This window comes from Narcine bancroftii, chromosome 2, assembly GCF_036971445.1.
Source record: "Narcine bancroftii isolate sNarBan1 chromosome 2, sNarBan1.hap1, whole genome shotgun sequence".
Taxonomy (NCBI): domain Eukaryota; kingdom Metazoa; phylum Chordata; class Chondrichthyes; order Torpediniformes; family Narcinidae; genus Narcine; species Narcine bancroftii.
The window spans coordinates 161,007,653-161,025,421 of NC_091470.1; the positions used below are offsets into that span (position 1 = coordinate 161,007,653).

At 36.9% G+C, this 17,769-nt stretch overlaps 1 protein-coding gene across 7 annotated transcripts in view; it reads right to left on the reverse strand.

Annotated features, from left to right (window-relative positions):
• vps13d (vacuolar protein sorting 13 homolog D) overlaps positions 1–17,769 on the reverse strand; it is a 234,188-nt gene that overhangs the window by 152,266 nt on the left and 64,153 nt on the right. For all 7 annotated transcript variants that reach the window (XM_069918981.1, XM_069918980.1, XM_069918987.1 and 4 more), the window contains 2 exons: positions 2,183–2,417; positions 1,772–1,982 (listed from right to left, as the gene is read on the reverse strand). In XM_069918981.1, coding sequence (XP_069775082.1) covers positions 1,772–1,982; positions 2,183–2,417 — 446 coding nt within the window. The remainder of the gene's footprint in view (positions 1–1,771; positions 1,983–2,182; positions 2,418–17,769) is intronic.

A 17,769-nucleotide genomic window follows, 5' to 3' on the forward strand; every position in this document is an offset into this window, starting at 1 on the left:
GAATAAGAGGCAATCATGTGCAAGCAGGAGAGTTTCTTTAATGCTGTGCTGTTCCATGTTAATGCAGTATGGAGCTGATGCCAACAATTTTCTTTTCTTTGAACTGAGCAGCTCATTTCCATTTAAAAAAAAAGTAAGATTATTATTGTTACTTTGTATTTGCACAAGAGAATGCTTTCCCCCTTTAGCAGATTTTGAAAAATGAATCAGCTTATAAAATGCACAGAGCCATGAATATGGAATTTAATTCTAATAACTGCGAGGTGATGTGCTGGGAAATATAACAATGGTAGGTAATATTTTGTTTAGTGTGATATGTATTGTGAATACACCATGGTCCAGAGAAATGTCATTTTATTTGATTGTATATATGTTAAATCAGCAAACAATAAACTAGAACTTAAACATTCAGCACTAATTCCAAGACATGAGAGAACTGAAGAACGGAGGGCCAATGGTGTGCAGGTCCATAGGTACTCCAGGTTACAACATAGATAGATATCGTGGTGAAGAAAACACAAAAAATTCTCACATTCATCAGCTGAGGTGTAGAATATGGACCACAGAGGTGAGGGTGCAATTTTATAACACAAAAGATATGATTGCCCTGGAGAGGGCGTAATAGGGAATTACCATGATGTTGTCTCGGGTGGCATTTTGGTTATGGAGGACAGATTGGATAGGTTGGGGTTTTTCCATGGAGGAGTTTGAGGTCTAAATCTGGCAACGGTATACAAAATTATAAATGGCATAGGATGGATACTGAGAATCTGTTCTTGGTAAGGGAGATATCTAAAAGCAGAGGACAGAGGTTTAAGGTGAAGATAAAGAGGGCTAGAGAGAATATGGTTGCAGTCTGGAATGCACTGCCTGAAAAGGACATTTTTTTTTAAAAAGTATCTTGACAGGCTTGAATTGCCAAGGAATAAAAGACTGCAGACCAAGTGCTGATAAATGGATTAGTATAGATGTGGACCCTTTAATCTGGAACACGAACCAAACAGTGGAAGCAAAAATTGAAATGGGTCATGAAGAAGCTGTTATGAAGCTTCTGAAGAGCTATTGTCTTAAATGATGGTATAATGTCACCAAACTTCATCAAGAGCAACAAGATAATAAATGATATTGGATGAAAATAATTTAAGGGAGGCTATAGTAACCTTTAGATGGAGATATGTTACAATGAGGAATTCTATGGCATTGTCCATCAAAACCTTTCAATAGAATTGCAATGATGGTAGAAAAAGGACAGCAATGTTCTGTTATGTTAGGCTGTGACAAGAAAAATAACCACTTTGCAGTCAAATTCTCATTTTCCTGATGTACAACCTTGCAACTCAAATAATTAGTGCCCAACTACTTCCCAATTTACCTGATCCTTTGTTCCTGAGTCTCTTTCTGGATATCTCCAAACATTAATCATGTATGGATAATGAGGATATGCTTTTGGATATTTATTTTTTTAGCTTTTTTGCCAAGCTTTCTACATTTAGCTTAAATCTAAAGTAGTGATCAGGATTCATCTTCGTTAGTCTACATGAAATCCAATAATCCTCCAATAACATGTTTCCCATTCAAAGCTGAAAAAAACCGAGTGGTCATTTTTTTCTTCATGGTTCATTTCTCTAACTGAAATAACTTCAGATAAGAAATTGGCACATTGAAATAGATTAAAGAATGACAAAATATCCTTCTAAGATGCTAACCAGACAGGAAATAAGTAGCATTAAAATGCCAACCTCTTCTTCAACAAAGAAAAACAACCACTCACTTATCCAGGTTCCGTTCAACTTGCAGTTTTAGACAGCATCGTTCTTTCAGCAGATTCCCATCAAAATGTCTAACTAGGTAAGATGGAAAAAGTAGGTCTGAACCACAGTTCTCGGGCCTTCCAGCATGATGCCTGGGGTACCTCTCTGCAGTGAAAATGTCCATATCTTGTAGGTCAACCACAATGCAGTCTAGCAGGCAGATATGTTCTTCTGAAAAAGGGAAGGATTTCCACTAAATATTTCAGTTTTGCTTACCAAATCATGGGAGGACATTCCTTAAAGAACTTGCTTTGCAAATAATATTTAATGAATACAATTGGTCATCTAAGCTTTATGCGCATGTATGTTATTTCTTGTCTGCTTTCCAAGATTAAGAAAATATCTTGTAATAATTTTTTGGAACTTGTTACCCTCAGACTCCTTTAGCTCCACAACCTGCGGTTGTTCATGCTGTTCTTCCTGTGTTTTCTGTTTTGTGTCTGCTTCAGATTCACTATGTGACTTGTTAAGATGAGCTTTACTAGAGCAGCTGGCACCAGAGCCAAGTTTGTCTGGTTTGCAAGAACTAGATGGAGGATTTGATGCACCGGTTGTTGTAGTCCTCTGGATGTATATTTCTTCAGACATATGGGAATTCCCAGGATCCTGGCACAAAAAGAGCCAAAATGATTTGAGGAAGCTACAAAGCTAAAAGGGAAATTTAATAACATGGCATGAAAACCGACAAGAACCTTCCTGAGCAGTAATCATTTACCTTTCAAGCACCACAGCCTGGTGAAGATTCATAAATGTTAAATTCTGTGCACAGTGTAAGAATTGCCCAATACCAGTGAACTTGGAGAAGTGAGAAGTGAGATTGGACTGTAAATTAAAGAACTTTTCTGAACTTACACACATTACATACACGTGCGCTTAGAATTGGAAGGGGGTTAAGTTAATAATAAGTTAAAGTTTGATCCTGTTTTCATGTTTAAAGATAATTAAAAACAATTTTTGTTTAAGTAACAATTTGTCTTGGTGAATTTCTATTGCTGCAGGGTTTTGGGGTCCTCTGGTCCCATAATATTACAGTTCCTCATGTCTCCACACTTTGCTTTTGCCATCACTCTAATACAGGTTAATCTTGGCCTCATCTGTCCACAAGACCTTTTTCCAGAATTCTGCAGGTTCTTTTAAATACTTCTTGGCAAACTGTAATCTGGCAAATCTTTTCTGTGGCTAACTAGTGGTTTGCAGCTTGCAATGTAGCCTCTGTATTTCTGTTCATGAATTCTTTTGAGGATGGTAGTTATTGACACATCCACACTTGCCTCCTGATCTGTCAGACATACGTTTGGGGATTTTTCTTCATTATGATGAGTCTTCTTCTGTCATCAGCAGAGGGGGTCCAACTGGTTATCTCTGTCCAAAAGACTTGATGTGATCTGCCTGGTCCCAGGCATTATCTGTTTGAATTAAAACAGGTAATGCCTGGGACAAGGTAGATCAAATAACCCAGGAAGGTAAAAGAAATTTAAATGCTCACAAAAATATTAAGCATTTAATTTTCCTGCACCTTTTTCATGACTGATTACAATTCACCCAAAAGTGCATTCAGCATCCAACCTTTTAAAGTTGGAAACACAAAGCGAAAAGAGATTAGATGTTTTAAACATTGCATTTATTCAGCAAAAATATTTCACTACTTATACAAGAAAATGCATAAGACCCCAATATAAAAAAATGTAAATTTCCAATTTTATACATAATTTCCCAGATAAAGAAAAAAGCACTTTGGAACCTTCTGGATAAACTGCGTTCTCATTGTTTCCCATTATCATGCTCATGTCTCTTTCAACGTCTCTTTTACATGAGGAGGAGTCACGTGATGGAGTAGTGGCCAGTCGGGTAAAACCAGCCCTCTCAGGAAAAAAAAGGAAAAAAGTTAGGAAAAGACAAAGCTCAACAAATATAAAATATAAGAAATAGAAGATAAAGTTACAGATAAGAGAAAGAAGATGGCACCCAAGAAGGAGAAAATAAAAACAACCGAAAAAAAAAGTCACCGAAGAACGAGGAAGGCCTTACCTGCACAAAGGAACAGGGAGCTGTGGTGGCGAGGAGCGCCCGATCCCCAAGGTTGGTGGCTGCCCTGCGGCGTCGCAACCTCCTGACTGGTGGACTTCAAAAATGGCTCTCGGAGCCAAACAAAAGTGCGCAGTGTGCAATCAAAGGAAAAAGAAAACACCGACGGGAGGGGGACTCAGCAGAGGAGCGGGCAGCCACAGCGCAACCAGCTGAGGGACGCCCGACACCAGGGCGCTCAGCTGGAGGATAAGGATGGCGGCAGGGAAGGGAGCAAGGAAACAGATGAGGGAGAAAGATGGCGGGGTGACTGACAAGAGGATCAACAGTAGGAGGCCTGACAGACGGGCAGCCCAGGAGGGGAGGACCAACAGCAAGAGGCCCAGCAAGAAGAGGCCTGACAAAGAGATATAAACAGCTCATCAATAAAAACAGAAGAGACACAGACACAAAAAAAAGAAGACAAACACTGGTACAGACAAAGAAGAAGAGGAAGAAGACCACCAAGATCTTCACAGAGAAATAGAAGGTAAAACAGATGGACAGAATATAGATAAAGCCTTTTTTGAAGAACAAATTAGATCATTAAAAGAATGGTTGTCATTAGAATTTAGTGCAATTAAAAGAAAAATGAAAAGAGCAGAAGATAAAATGCAAAGTTAAGAACTGGTCATGACAGAAACAGGGAAAAGAGTAGAGAATGTGGAAGAGCGAGAAACGGCTATAGAAATGGAAATAAATGACAAGAGAAAAATTGGAAGAAAGTGACAAAAAAATTAAAGAGACACAAGAGTTGTTATCTCAGAAAATTGATATGTTGGAAAATTATTGTAGGCGAAACAACATAAAAATAGTGGGCCTGAAGGAGGATGAAGAAGGCACAGACATGAAGGAATTTATAAAAGGATGGATCCCGAAGATCCTGGGAATGACAGAAATGCAGGAAGTAATAGAAATAGAAAGGGCAGACAGAACATTAGCTCCAAAACCACAGATACATCAAAAACCAAGATTCATGTTAGTAAAATTTTTGAGATATACGACAAGAGAAAATATACTGGAGCGGGGAAGGAATAAAGTTAGAGAAGATAATAAGCCATTGGATTAAAAGGGTCAAAAAATATTTTTTTTACTCAGACATAAGTTTTGAACTCTTAAAGAGGAGTTTAATGCAGCGAAAACGATTTTATGGAAAAAAGGTTATAAATTCATGTGAAGACATCCAGCCGTGCTCAAATTATTTATATCCGGGGACCAAAACAGACTGTTCTTGGATCCGGAGGAAGCACAAGAATTCGCAGAACGTTTGCAGGACAGGAGAAGAGATAAAGAGATGTAAAAGAATGAAGAATGGCAATAAAGTATAAATAAAGATGCAAAAACAATGTATATGTAAAGAACTAAAGAGGGAAAAGAGAAGGGAAGGAAGGGAGTAAGGGGGAAAGAAGAAAGCTTTGTTATATGTGAAAAAAAAAGTGTTTTCTGGGGGGGCTGGGGGGAGAGGGAATAACTGACACTGCAAAATCAGTTGACGCTTGCGAGCAAGATCGCAATCCAAATGCAAAGGGAGTTGTGGTTGCTCGGCAAGGGATAAGGGGCAACTCGGGGGGGGTGGGGGGAGCACTTGGGGTTAGGGTATTATTGGGTGTAGGAATTGTTGGAGTATTTTATGTTTTAAATGTTTTGTCGTACATTGAGTTTAAAAAGGGAAAACGGATGAAAATGGGAAAAAGGGGGATGGAGGTGGCGAGGAAGTGGAAAAAGAGGTGTAAGCAAGGTATAAGATGGCCACGTTGAACTATGAATATAAACATAAATGTAATACATAACCAAATTAAAAAGAAGAGGCTACTAAATTTACTGAAAAAATGAAAAATAGATATAGCATTTGTGCAGGAAACGCATCTAACTGAAGTGGAACATAACAAATTAAAGAGAGACTGGGTAGGACACGTAGCGGCAGCATCATATTATTCAAAAGCTAGAGGTGTAGCCATATTAGGTAACAAAAATGTATCAATCAAAATAGAGGAGGAAATAATAGATAGTAACGTGCGTCCAAAGAACCAAAGGCTTGTTGATCCAAACCAAGGCTTTTATTAACTAAAAGACTGGAGCATATCGCAAGTAGGTTGACCAGTCTAGAATGACCTGGCCTGGCTAGGAGCAATCGTTTAAGACCTGCCAGTAGGTGCGGCTACACTCTCAGCCAATCACAGTCATCCTACACTACCATCTGTACATATACACATTAGTGATAGAATCTGTACTATCACATAGATCCAGCAGGGAGGTATGTAATGATAAAGTGTCAGATATACTCAGAATTTTTGAATTTGCTCAATATATATGCACTTAACAAGGAGGATCAAAAGTTTATGCAGGATATTTTTTGGAAGATTGCAGACACACAAGTAAATATATTGATAGGAGGGGATTTTAACCTTCATTTGGATCCATTGTTGGATAAAACTGGACAAAAGACAAACAAAAAGAATAAAGTAGCCAAAGTTATGGTTAAATCAATGCAGGAAATGAAACTTATGGATATATGGAGGAGGCAGCACCCAAGAGAGAAGGAATGATCATATTATTCAAATAGGCATAAAACATAATCAAGGTTTGATATGTTTTTGTTGTCGGCCCATATTCAAGGGAGAGTTAGGAAAACTGAGTATAAAGCTAGACTAATATCAGATCATTCACTCCTGTTATTAGCAATAGAACTGGAGGACACCTCACCAAGAACATATAGATGGAGGTTACACTCCATGTTACTTAAAAGGCAGGAATTTAGAGAGTCTATTGAACACCAAATTAAAGCATATTTTGAAATAAACACAGAATCAGTGAAAGACAAATTTATGTTAAGGGACGCAATGAAAGTCTTCATTAGAGGACAGATAATAAGTTATGTAACTAAGATGAAAAAAGGATTACAATTGGGAAATAGAGCAGTTGGAAAGGGAGATACTAAGTACAGAAAAGGAACTAGTAAAACGGGATGATATAACGAAAAAGAGAATTGGTGGACAAAAAAAATACAAAACATTACAAACGTATAAGGTGGAGAAGAACATAATGAAAACAAAGCAAAAGTATTACGAACTGGGAGAAAAAACACATAAAATATTAGCCTGGCAACTTAAAACAGAACAAGCTAAAAGAACTGTATTGGCATCAAGGAAAAAGGACAAACAAATTACATATAACCCAACAGAGATATACCAAACTGAGAACGAGGGGAAAGATGAGAAAATAGGAGTTTTTGGCTAAAATTGAACTGCCGAAATTGCAAGAAGAACAAAATAAACTAATAAAACCATTTGAAGTAGAGGAAGTACAGGATATATTAAAAAAGATGCCGAACAATAAAACACCAGGAGAGGATGGATTTCCAATAGAATTTTATAAAACATTTAGTTATTAATTCCTCCTCTCCTGGAGGTAATGAACCAGGTAAAAGAAACACAAAACTTTCAAGATTCATGTAAGACAGCAATAATTACAGTAATACCAAAGACGGGGAAGGATCCATTAACAGCAGCATCATATAGACCAATATCTCTACTTAAATCAGATTATAAGATAATAGCAAAATTATTAGCAAACAGATTGGCCGATTGTATACCAAAAATAGTAAAACAAGATCAAACTGCATTTATTAAGAAAAGATGAACAGTGGATAATGTCTGTAAACTTATTAATCTAATTCATGCAGTTCAAGGAAATAAGAAACCAACAGTGGCTTGTTGCTTTAGATGCAGAAAAAGCCTTTGACAGAGTAGAGTGGAACTACTTATTTAAACTATTACAGAAGTTCAATCTATCAGAAAAATATATTAATTGGATTAAAGCATTGTACAATGGACTGTTGGTGAAGTAGCAGTAAATGGATATGTATCAAACCAATTTAAATTAAGTAGGTTAACTAGACAGGGATGTCCATTATCCCTCTAATTGTTCGCCTTAGCAACAGAACCGTTGGCAAAACTGATAAGAATAGAAAATAAAATAAAAGGAATAAAAATAAAGGAGAAGGAGTATAAAATTAGCTTATTTGCAGATGACATCATAGTATAACTAACAGAACCAGAGATATCAATAAAAGAATTACATAAGAAATTGAAGGAATATGGAGAAATATCGAGGTACAACATCAACGCAAAGAAAAGTGAAGTGATGCCAATGAGTAACGCGGATTATACAGAATTTAAAAAAAGAATCACCATTTAAATGGCAAGCACAAGCAATCCGATACCTAGGGATCAGGTTAGATAATAACTTAAGCCACTTGTATAAACTAAATTATCAGCCACTAATAAAGAAATTGCAGGAAGACTGAGAAGATTGGAAAGAATTACTGGTAATGTTGATAGGGTAGCGCTAGATAAATTAACAGAGGGATATAACCAAGGTGGTTTGCAGTTACCAAACTTTAGAAATTATTATAGAGCCGAACAATTAAGGTATTTATCAGATTTTTACTAGACAAGGGAAAAACCAGACTGGACTAAGATAGAACTAGATAAAATAGGGGAGAATATACGGAACATATACTTTATAAGTGGGATGAAAAGTTGTTGCAATATAAAAACTCACCAGTATTGCATCAATATATGGAAGAGCCACTTAGAAAGGAAAAAAACGAATTACCAAATACCAAAATTATTATTGACGCAAAATCCACTAATCCCTTTTATGATAGATAATCTTTCCTTTAGAGAATAGGAGAGAAAAGGAATCAAAAGAATGGAAAATTGTTTTTTGAACAGTTGAAGTACAAATATGGAATAACTCATGGTACAATGTTTGCATATCATCAAATGAAAGCTTATTTAAAGGATAAATTGGGAAACAGATTGACATTACCAGAAGAGAGCAGCTTTGAATAGGTGATTACAGACACAATGATAATTAAAAGATTTATAACAAACATGCACATTAAGCTGCAAGATAAGGAAAATGATGAAATAAACTATAAACCTAAACAAAAGTGGGAAAAAGATTTAAACATAAAGATAAAAAATGAAGTATGGGAAAAGATATGTTCTGGAATGATGAAGAATACAATAAACACAAGGTTACGCATAATACAATATAATTGGTTACACAGGGTAGATATCACTCCTCAAAAATTTAAAAATTGGGATTCAACATTATCGGATACATGTTTTCGCTGCAAGAGGGAAATGGGAACAATACATGCAATTCGGGCATGTAACGAAAGTGAATACGTTTTGGGAAGATCTAAATCAGATATTAAATAAAATCACAAAAAATAACATACCAAAAAATCCAAAGATCTTTCTTCTAAGTAATATAAGTAGTAATGAATTAGGCTTCAAACTGGATGAAGCGCAAAAAAGATTCATTATGATAGCCTTAGCTGTAGCAAAAAAAATGTATATCAACTTGGAAAATGGAAGAGAGCATGAGAATACAGCAATGGTACATGGAAATGAAAAAATGTTTTCCATTGGAAAAGATAACATATAATTAAAAAAATAAAGTCATATTGTTGGAATAAATTTGGGAACCATACATGGAACATAAAAGAGAGAGAGCTTGCCTCAGAACTCCATCCCCTAAAAAGGTAAAAAGACAAAACGACTAGATTCAGTGTGTAACAAATAGATGAAGCATTTTTCTTGTTTATTTTCCTTTGTGTGAAGATATTGTTTTATTGTATAGGTTGAATATTTATGGGTTTTGGAGGGGGGGGGTGGGAAGAGGGGAGGGAGGGAAAGGGGGAAAAAAAAGGGAGAAAATGCCACTGTGTATATTTAATGAGAAACGTTTGTACATATTTTGGTTGATATGGTTCACAGTGTGAAAAATTAAAAAATATTTAAAAAAAAGTCTCTTTTACATGGCTTGCTAATTGTTGATACTTGTGTCCTATATCACCTGGTCTATCTCAACGTAACTCTGGAGACACAAAATGCAGATGACAGGATCTTGAGTAAGCAACGAGAAGCTGGAGAGACTCAGTGGAGAGAAATGGAGAGCCACTATTTTCGGTTGTGACCAGATTTTGAGACCAACTGGGAAAAGGGAGAGACCTCGCGTAACAAAATGGGCTGGCGAGGGGCCAAGAGAAGCAGGACATTGGTCAAATGAAGGTAGGAGAGCTGAGACAAGTATTGAACCATTTGGGCGAATGAAAAACATGTACTGGAATGGGCTTGGAGAATGGAAACAGGGAAAGGGCATACAGAAATAGTGTCAATGTTATGTGAAGTATGAAAATTTCAAATGTTCATGCTATTGAGTTCTATATTACCTTGGTAGAAAATGAGATGCAGTTCTTCAAATTTGTCACGGTGAGGCCAAATACAATGGAATGAGCTGAGCACAAATGGCTTGTGTTAACCTCCCTATATCCTATTCCCCACATATCTGCTTTGTCAACCGTAAACCCTCCACTCTTCCACCAGATCTGGCCTGAAAAGTTGAGATTTCTTTCTATAGATGCTACCTGACTGGCTGTGTTCTTCCAGTGTCTCTGTTTTTGTTGAAAATTATTAAAATTAAAACAGAAAATGATGGAAATACTGTCCAATTATGGTTAGGACTTTCAGTTTTGAATTCTTTGCAGATAGTCATATTTTCAATTTTGCATTGTTTCATGTGAAAGCAGAAATCTTCGCAAACTAATCCAAGATGCTTTAACAAGAAATCTTCATTATGCTTGTCGCCAATATGTTGAATTATTAAGTACAGTAAAACCCCTGGTATCCACTACCTATGGGGATTGGTAGATACCGGACAAGTGAATTTTCTGGTTGCTTGAGATTACATGTTGCTTGATTGGCAAACTAACACCAATTTTAAACTTCATAGTCTTTACCTATTTCTTTTCCACAATTTTTTGCTGGTTGCTTGATGATGCCAGTATCTCGAATTCCAAGGTTTTACTGTATCCAGATGTCCTTGAATCACTTGCATACATTAAAAACATCTGCTAACTTACTTAAACATAATCATCATGGCTATCTAAACTACGATAAAAACTAAGAGGATTTTCCTGGATGTGATAGCTGAATTTGTAGGAAGATAAAATAAGCAAAGTTCTGTTGCAGCAGCAATGGTATTCGAGATTGGCAGTGAGTGATTTGATGCTCATTTTAACAGCGTATTTACTGAAATGAATGCTTTGAATAATTTTGTCTAGATTGTGTATTTAAATTTGAAGAAATAGTAAGAATCTCTACAGTTTTAACCAGACACATGACAGAGATGAAACGCTTGTATCAAGATGTAAATGATAAACTATTAAAACCAAAAGGTGACAATTAGATTAAGATAGGTTTTTTTTTGCTATTCATAGTTCAATAGCCTGTTAACTCTGTCAGGCTCACAAAGGAAAGAGCACTTTGTGAAAGGTAGTGAGGCATGCTACAGCATTCAATAGTCCAGGCTTAAAAAGTATCATCCTGAACCATAACCTTCATGTTTTACATCGATGATATGACAAAATGACTGTGCTTACATCAAGTTAGCGCTTCAATAATCACAAGAATCTGAATTTGATTCCATTCCTTTAGTTTCAGACAATTTTACGCAGAATACAAATGATGACATCTTGCTTTACATTTATCTGGGTTTCCCGTGACTGTGATTACAGGTATTAGTGCATTTTTGTAGTAGGAATTCTTCAGTAGGTTATTGCAAATTTATTTTTAAACGACTAAATTATTTCTAGTTGGTAGTGAATCGATGGAACGTCAATGAGCTCATTGAGATGCAGTAAAGCCACAATCCCATTCCAAGCCAGTCAAATATATTGTCTATGATAAATATTATGACATCACATTCTGACAGCTGGTTTATCATCAGTAGTCATCACTTTAGTATAAAGTATAGTCGGGTCAGATACAGCAATGAGCTCTCTGAACCCTTCTCCATTAACAATGGCGTGAAGCAAGGCTGTGTTCTCGCACCAACCCTCTTTTCAATCTTCTTCAGCATGATGCTGAACCAAGCCATGAAAGACCCCAACAATGAAGACGCTGTTTACATCCGGTACCGCACGGATGGCAGTCTCTTCAATCTGAGGCGCCTGCAAGCTCACACCAAGACACAAGAGAAACTTGTCCGTGAACTACTCTTTGCAGATGATGCCGCTTTAGTTGCCCATTCAGAGCCAGCTCTTCAGCGCTTGACGTCCTGCTTTGCGGAAACTGCCAAAATGTTTGGCCTGGAAGTCAGCCTGAAGAAAACTGAGGTCCTCCATCAGCCAGCTCCCCACCATGACTACCAGCCCCCCCACATCTCCATCGGGCACACAAAACTCAAAACGGTCAACCAGTTTACCTATCTCGGCTGCACCATTTCATCAGATGCAAGGATCGACAAGGAGATAGACAACACTCTACACAAAAGAGTCTGGAAAAACAACCAACTGAAAAACCTCACAAAGATAAGCGTATACAGAGCCGTTGTCATACCCACACTCCTGTTCGGCTCCGAATCATGGGTCATCTACCGGCACCACCTACAGCTCCTAGAACGCTTCCACCAGCGTTGTCTCCGCTCCATCCTCAACATCCATTGGAGCGCTTACACCCCTAACGTCGAAGTACTCGAGATGGCAGAGGTCGACAGCATCGAGTCCATGCTGCTGAAGATCCAGCTGCGCTGGATGGGTCACGTCTCCAGAATGGAGGACCATCGCCTTCCCAAGATCCTGTTATATGGCGAGCTCTCCACTGGCCACCGTGACAGAGGTGCACCAAAGAAAAGGTACAAGGACTGCCTAAAGAAATCTCTTGGTGCCTGCCACATTGACCACCGCCAGTGGGCTGATAACGCCTCAAACCGTGCATCTTGGCGCCTCACAGTTTGGCGGGCTGCAACCTCCTTTGAAGAAGACCGCAGAGCCCACCTCACTGATAAAAGGCAAAGGAGGAAAAACCCAACACCCAACCCCAACCAACCAATTTTCCCTTGCAACCGCTGCAATCGTGTCTGCCTGTCCCGCATCGGACTTGTCAGCCACAAACGAGCCTGCAGCTGACGTGGACTTTTTACCCCCTCCATAAATCTTCGTCCGCGAAGCCAAGCCAAAGAAGAAGAAGTATAAAAGTATAGTGTCAAGATGAATTAAACTAGCAAATTTATATTCCAAATCGCTTGCAGCTAACTTGAACTGGTGACTTCAAAACATTTTTTTTTAAAAGTTAAAGAAATGCAAGTGCGCTCGTCTATTTATTCAAGAAAAGTATACCAAGTTTTCTTTCCTCTTCAGTAAATTCTGCACTCCAGTAGTCAGGTGAGATTTTCTGTGCTAGTAATATGCACACAGATTTAAAAATAAACATAACACCAGCGAGAGTAAAATGGTAGGAAGACGAACTTTCATTAGCACATGAAGCTTTTTTTTTTAAAAAGCAGTACTTTGACACCCATCCACTGCTGTCAGCACACTGAGATATGCCTGCACAGTAAGGGTACTTTCACTGCAAATTTAATCAATTCTTTAGGCTGCTTTAACAAAGCAAAAGTTTCCTTTACTGCATTAAGTGCGAGTCAATAGATTTGCAATTTGTAGTTTTTGTCATTTTGCAATTGATTCATAGAACGAAAGTTTCAGAGGTGTCTCTGTTAGGGAATAACAAATAACAAATGGCAAAAAGACAGCAGAAATAAAATGGCTTCAGATGTGCAAATCATTTATTACAAATTATAAATATAAAAAATGAAATGTAGCCAACTTCATGATCATGTGTGGTGTGCATGCTAATTTTGTCCAAATTAGAATATTTTAAAAATATTTTTCATATAAGTTAAAGATCTGTATAATTAAGGAAACTTATTAGACTGACATTAGTTTATCACAGCAATAATTGGTTTTATAAAGTTTTTTTAAAAATTAAATGCAGGTAATCATATGGTTGGCCACAGAAATAGATATTAAAAAGAATCTAAAAAGAGAAAACAGATATGGTGAAGAAGAAATTTGGAGAGTAAATTGAAGAGCTTTCACTATTGCAACTCCAGTCCAGGCCACCAAGGATTCAACAAATTAAAGTGAGAGGACACATGCAGATGCAAATCAAAATATGGGCGAACAGAGTTTGATGTGACGTGGTCTGTGATGAATTGGATTTTCAATGACTTCAAGTTGAGAGGGTAGAATGCTGGAAGTTGCCTGGGTTTGAGCGAGAACTTCCAAATATTGAAGTAGCAAAGAAAGGGCGGAGAGTTTGAGCAAAAAGTATGCTGAGGCAGAATAAACTGAACAAAACAGAGCAACCATTAGCTTGCGCATACATTTCAGCCAGTGGTATCAATATATGTGGAAGAAACTAGATAAATACAACTAATTCAGGTGCACTTAGGAATATTATCTCATTGTCATCTGAAAGGTTAAAAATACAACTTTCCTAGCCAAAATGTTATGTCATAGCTCTTCTAAATAACAGTAACTGTTGCATTATCTGTGATAATACTTATAATAATGAATTATCTTGGTTTTACAGAAGCTGAATGGGGATCTGCAATGGAAGCCACTCAATTTAACATTAAGAACCATAAAGAACACAATACAATTTCCATGCAAGTACCTGGAACATGAGCACACTCATTTCAAACTGGAGTATGATACCGCAAATACATCACATGCAGAAAATCAGGATAAATCAAACTCTCACACACTGCAGCAGATGCACTGGTATTTGAAAGATCTCATGTGTTCATAGACAAATCAAAAATGCATACCCATTCTATTCCTCACAGAGAACTGGAAATAAACTGGAGAAAATGTAGTCGTAGGTACACACAATCTTTTTTTTAATACTAGAAATCTTTCTCAGATTTCATCCCAAGAAAATGGTAAAAGTATCTTTAGGATACATACTCTCTACAGAAGACTAGAAGATGAAATTTTCAACATTCTCAACTTTGCGATAGACATAGCCTTCACTAATCTCAGCATCGTGGTGCCTATTTCTGTCTGGTCAAGCCATTAATTTCAAGCTTCAGATTCTAAATTCAAGTGGATTGTTCAGGCATGAGAACCATCACACTGGACAACGAAGATCTTGCTTCCCAAACATTTTTGGGTGTATTTTAAGGAGTTTGGGCTCCTGATCATGAAAATCACCTTTAAGTTTTCTTTTTAAGACACAACCTTTTTTTGTGATTTTTCCTGTCATATTTTTTACAAGTCTAATACCCACAAAGCAAGCAGTTTTGGTCAGTCCAACCATACCTGGGCAGGCTCTCCATGCAGGTTCAAAAATCTGTTAGTGAGACCGGAGAAAATAGTTTGGAAAGCATTTAAAGATGTTGTTCACCAGGACAGTGCAACCATGGAAAAGCTAGATTAGGGCAACTGAAACCCATCAATGCTGGTCGACTATTGTTGGACACTGACACAAGAGGCATCAAATGCTGAGTGCAAACGCAACTCAGCAGCGAAAAATTTTTAGGTCAGTTGAATTAATGCAATTTGTCATCATTACCATGTAATTGGACAAGCTGAATTCAATAAAGTTCACTTAACGTTTCTCCAACTTCCTAAGCGATAAAGCAAATCTGAAATTATCCTTGTGTTCAGCTTGAAGTTGTCAATCATAATCTACAATTTATTTTCAGGAAGAAAACCTTTTGAAAATATTTGTTGTCCAGTGCAATCAGTTGACTGCCACCACAGAAGTTTCTTCTCTTGCTGCAGTTTTATTTGAATCACTGTACATTTCATTCCCAACAATGGAAATTTACGTCATTGGATATTTGAAGATTTACAGATGATAACAATCTGCTAATTGGCTGCAAATATTTGGGTGACAGTTAAAAGTGCATGAACACACAAGAGGAAACAACACACTATGCAATGCCTCTGCTAAAGCATTCAAAGAAGTGTACCTCAAATAATGACGGGTCCTTGTATGAATTAGCGTGCAAAATCAAATTCTCAGGGAAAAAAAGGGAAAATAAAAAAACTTAAATTAATGTAAAAATCACACATGGTTAAGAGAAATGTATTTGAAATAATTCAGCCATTTTAAATACACAATGAATGCAGAAGATACGATGAATACTACTGCAACTTTCTTCATAGGATTAATGGAAAATTTTGCATTTAAGTACAATCTAACAATTTTAGTATTCCTTTAAACCTGGAATTTACAAACGACTTACTTTACCCTGCATTAAATGCAAAATTAATGGACTAGCATATACGATTTGCCAACTTAATTGCATATAAAACAGAAATTTGAAGAGAACATTTTATACCAAGGGTGAGGATGTTAATGCTGGATAATCCATTCTTTTGAACTCCTGTCAAAGACGAAATACTAATTATCCAGACAGCCTCAATCTTGGGTCATGTACAGGATACAAGCTATTATCTTGACAACATGGCCTCTTCTCCAGGTCATTCACAGCCCATCAGTCATTACCCGTGAGCATAGCTTAAATGCCAACAAACTTGCAATTAGCCTGACAACACAGCCGAGATTCGATGCAGAATCGCAAATCATTGCCAGACTCAAGTCAGCTTTTCGAGCACAGTTATTATTCTTACAAGGCAGCTAAAATTCAAGATTAGTCTTATACAACTCGTCTGTTATGATGACAATATCTTAAACCTGAAAAATGTAGCAGATTATCCTCACAGTATATCTTCACCCAGTTCAGACAGGAACCTATTTTGTAAGCACTGCTTTACAGGGAGAAGAAACAAATCCAAATACTTATCTTGCATTTAATATGTGATAAGTAAAAGATACAAGGGAAATAAGATTTTCCACCTCACACTTTCCTCTTCCCCTCCAATAATCACAAAACGCAAAGACAAAATTCAACAAGCTTGCTCATCCACATGGTTAGATTTATTTATGAGTGAGATCATGAATAAATAAAGCAGCAGGCTGATTTATCATGCAGGGTATTAAAACTTCTCCTGTTGTCAACGTACTCATAATTTCCAGGAGGCATAGCAAAGCTATGATTTTATTTCTTGCCTATTCTGGGTTGTCAATGCTAACTGCATAATCCCAACATGAACTGGAGTTCCCAACTCAAAGCCTCCGAGTTGTGCACACTCAATCTATCGGATAAATAGCTGAAGTGGCTTTAATTATCTGGTAATAAAACAACTCTAATTCAATGAAGAATCACAAATTTTTGAGAAGTTTTACATTATGGCTATTATCCCAAAAGATCAAGTTTATACAATTCAATGGTGATGCCCTGTCCTAAACTCTAAATTTAGCAATTGAAAGATTCTCATACACACATTGATCATGAATTCATTTTTACCTCCACCAATTCTAAGGACATATCTCAGCTAAACTCTTCAGCCCTCCAATTCTAGTCTGCGTTTCTTTCCCTCACTGCATGACCGATAGCAGTTCCCACTTCTTTCTTAACCTTGGAAAGGCACATTTAACTTGAGTATTTCCATTTGTCCTCCAGTAAGCACGAGACTTTTCCATTTTAATGGTTTCAATACAAATAGAATTTGCTTCTGAATAAAATATAAACAAAAAATGATTTCATTTTTCCAAATTTCTGTTCTTTCTCAGCCTCAAAACTTCTCAAGAAACACAAATTTCAGTCATCTTATTTAATGTGCTTTTGATTTCCTATCTATAGGGCTCCATTTTTATTAACGAGTGAAAGGAATACCAAAATGTTAAAAGTACATCATAATCATAGGGATCTTGGCAAAGTTCAACTTGTAAAGTTTGTGACAAAAGAAAAGCTGCTCAGCAGCTTTATGCATTGCCTTCAGTTTCAAATATTTAGCTCAATTTTTCTTTTTATAATAAATAAGCTGAAGGATATAGTCTTGCACATAAACATTCTAAAGCATATGAAATATGAAATTAAATATGGAAAAATAGGCAAAAAATCTGAGAGAAAGGAAAACATATGTGACTTTTACCCACTGAATGTAAAAGAGATAAATTGTGGA